Source organism: Sesamum indicum, linkage group LG2 (genome assembly GCF_026168435.1).
Source record: "Sesamum indicum cultivar Baizhima isolate 11 linkage group LG2, ASM2616843v1, whole genome shotgun sequence".
NCBI lineage: Eukaryota > Viridiplantae > Streptophyta > Magnoliopsida > Lamiales > Pedaliaceae > Sesamum > Sesamum indicum.
The window spans coordinates 14,400,193-14,404,236 of NC_142658.1; the positions used below are offsets into that span (position 1 = coordinate 14,400,193).

The 4,044-nt window shown below is 29.7% G+C and overlaps 1 protein-coding gene across 1 annotated transcript; it reads right to left on the reverse strand.

Moving 5' to 3' along the window:
- Nucleotides 1–3,136: 3,136 nt before the first annotated feature.
- LOC105155680 (zinc finger protein 2-like) lies at nucleotides 3,137–3,613 on the reverse strand. The gene has a single exon (XM_011071600.3). The coding sequence runs from the start codon at nucleotides 3,611–3,613 to the stop codon at nucleotides 3,137–3,139; it is 477 nt and encodes a 158-aa protein (XP_011069902.1).
- Between the last annotated feature and the right edge of the window lie 431 nt (nucleotides 3,614–4,044).

Below are 4,044 nucleotides of genomic sequence, written 5' to 3' on the forward strand. Positions count from 1 at the left end.
TTTACAATATTATAGGGAGTAAATTGAATTAAATATATATAAAAATAGGCATTCCCACATTCCATTCGGGCAAAACTTCATCAACTTGATTCGTATGTTATATTCTACATATTTATACACACACATACGTATGTGTGTGTGTGTTAATTATCGGAGGATGGACGGCTGGACATAATTAAACTAATGATCCCAAACATGTGCTTGAAGGCTTTCTCAGCTATCATAATAATATTAATTAACCATTATTAGGTTTATCGTTAATAATTATATACATGAATATATATATATATATATATATATTATTTTTTTCAATATGGAAATTAGGGGGTTTGCTTCTTCAGGGTTTGACATCAATTATTAAATATCACTATAAGAAAATAAAATGTTAGTGACAAATATCAAGTCGTAATTTTGAAGTTATTATTAAAAGTATATATTAAACGATAATAATTTTTATTTTATCAATATATAATTATTAACGATAAAAATTGTGTATAAAATTATCACTAAATACAATTAGTGCCAAACACAATATAATAAAAACTATTATTTGTTGTCACTATACACGTCTTACTAATTGTATTTAATGACAATTTTGTGCGTATTGTTTTGTTACTAATTTGTGCTAATAACAATTATTACAGAAGAATTGTAATTATTGAAATTATAAAATTCATTATCGTGACAAAATAAATATTCTTGTCACTATATATATATATAACCAGTGATAATATTAAAATTATCACTTGATTTTTTGGTCACTTTTCTTCTATTTTTTGCACTGCATTAGGGTTTTATTTTTTATTTTTTAAAGTGAAAGCAACGGAACTATTATGTATTGAATAAATAGATTACAATCACCAATATTGAATATCAATGTCTATCAACAATTGACAATTATAATAATCATATACTAATTATCAAAAATCAGATAATTATATTTAATCAACAACTTCTATTAAAATAAAACGATACTTACTATTAAAATATTTTCATATATTTGTGGAGTTTAAACTATGACCTTATAACCTTAAGATCACAGGCCCTCAGCCACGCTAATTAGAGTTTACCTAAATATTCATGTAGAAGTTGATTAGTCAATATATATGTTAATTTAGTGCATTCAAACCTACACACCGAATTTTATTTTTTCAAAAAAAATAATTCTTTTTTTGTTAAAATTGGTTGATATTTTCTACGGCGATTAATTAATTGCTCATGGTTTGATTTTATTTTATTATGTTTTGAGGTCAAATGAATTTTATTTAATAAAATGAGCTCAAATAAATTTTAAAAAGGTGATCGATCTCATCACAAGTAAAATATTTTTACGATGATATAATTAATTGACCTAACCAAATTTCAGTTGAACAAGATTGTCAATATGCATAGCAAATAAGTACAGTACATCATGTGTCTACCTCCGTCGGGGTTCAATTAAATTCTAGCCGGACGTACCAAAACATATTATAGATAATACCACGAATGAAAGTAAATATAGACATATTTGTCGTCGGGGAATAATCCAATAGTTTGAGCTCAAATTTTTTTATTGGGAGTTTTATACTCGAATTTGGGTGTGTGCGTTAATTTTTTGGTATGTGTGAGTAAAAAAAATTATGTAGAGATACATGAATATAATGTTGTGTTTTTTATTTTATTTAACATATAGAAGTACTATGTGTACAAAAGTGACAATATTTATTTTAGAATTTTAATTACACTTAAACCCCCTTTAAAATTGTAAAATTACTATTTCCATTAAAAGGAGTTCCAAAATTAAACTTACACCCCCTCTAAAAATTCATTGCTTACATCTGAAACCCCCTCCTCCCCCTATAAGGTTTGGACAAAAAATGCTTACATTAGCAAAAATTTGGGTGAATAGCAATTCACCCCATGTGAAATTGGAAATGAGGAAATTACCTCTTTATGAAAAAAAAACTTGCAATTTACCCCCCTCCCCGTGCTTTTTAAAATGGACCCGTTTACCTCCCTGTCTAAAGAGGTAAATTACTTCATTTTAAAAAATATAGGGAGGTAAATTGTTGTATTTTAAAAAATATAGGGAGGTAAATTGCTAAAAAGAATTTCATAAGAGAGTAATTTGCTTATTTGCAATATCACAGGAGGTTTGCTTGCATTTTTTCCTGAAAAATTACATTTAGTATATTCTCATGTAATAAATTTGTATTTATAAGAAAAAAAATATGAAGTTGTTAAACTCATTCCACATATATAAATTAGCTTTATCCCTTAATAAGTACAAAATATACATAAAAATATTAAACGAGTGGCAGAATTGAAATTATATAATTTTTTGTTAGTGTTGGCATTTTTCGCCTAAATCATAAGAGAAGAGTGTCATGTGTAAAGGAAGATTTGGAAGGGGTGTAAGTATAATTTCAAATTTTTTCTAAAAAAAAAAATATATAATTTTATATTTTTAAAGGAGGTTTAAATGTAATTAACCCTTTATTTAAAAAATATCTTATATATGCATGTGGGGACATGTATATATATTATATGGAACAACATATAAAACAAAATTTGGAAAGAAAATTTAATTCCATCTTGGATATGTGCATGTTATTTTATTTTTTCATTCATACATCACGTACGTACATATTGAAAAGAATGACAGGGAAAAAATGTAATCAATCCTTTGATTTAAGGGGTCGTATTTTGAGTTCTAGAAAAAAAAAATTCGTAATTTGATTGTATAATTTAAAATTTTGATGATTTTAATTTTTTTTATACACGTAACACGTATATATTAATCAATAAAATAAAAATATAATAAAATATAAAATAAAAAATGAAATCCAACTTTTTAGCCATCATTTACCATATAATTTTCTCATTGCAACTCAAATCTGAAATCCGAAGTTGAGTTGATCAACTACAATAGCCCTATACTATATGAAACATTCTTGATCCACAAATACAAATTAAAAACATCCATGGAAATTAATTAATAATTAACTAGCACTAATCAAGAAAGCGCTTCACCATACCTAATTAATTAAGTAATTAACTATTAATTACTTATCCATTTGATTCAATTCCCTACTAATCAGTAGCTGCTAATCGCCACGGAACTGATCGACATAATTTTCTGACCACCTGAAATTAATCAAAGCCTTAAAGACAAATCAAGCTGGCTGAGCTCTTCTTGTCGACGAACACTCTCACCTCTCTCATATTCACCGTTAATCCAGCTGCCATAGCCGTAGTTCAAATCTCTTCCTCCCACCCCACCCACCTGACCGTGCCGGTCTAAGCCTGTATCCGGGCCGAGCACTGGACCAGGCCGGTGGGTGGAACTGTGTTGGGGCCTACCAGGCGAGCCTAGTTCTCTGCTCTTCTTGGCCAGGGTTCTCTCCAGCTTGTGAGCATTTTGGTGCCCTCCAAGCGCCTGTGAGCTGTAGAATTTTCGTCTGCAGTAATTGCAGGAGAAAACCCGTTGCTCGGCTGGGCTGAGCGGGGGTGAGATCGAAGGCGAAATTGGAGACGAGGGGTCGAGGACGAGGTCTAGGTTAATCAGGTTAGTTTTTCTTGATGACAGGCTGAGGTTGAGAGAAGTGTTGGCGGGCTCATGATAGAAGTTCATGGCTGATCTGATGTACAACAATCGAGTGATCGATGATGAAAAAGAGATTGATGAATGGTGGAGAGTTGCAGCTGCTGATCGATAGTGGGGTTGTTCTGAGGAAGGTAGCTAGGTTTTTGAAGGGGCTAGCAAGCTGGTTGTATATATACAGAGAAAAATACACACAGTACACACAGTGGTAGCTTAGAGATGATTGGAGGGTTAAACAAATGATGAAAAGGAAGAGGGAATGGGAGTTTATTTACTACATCTTTACTATTATAAATGAAAGAGAATTTATTATAGACTTAAATTGGTAGTTTTGATACCATTATACTAAATTATTTTAATATTAAAATAACCCTTTAATTTCTCAATTCATGTTAAATCAACCACTGAATCAAGTTTCTTTATAAAATTAATTCCATATCATTACATGTATTCAAAAAATA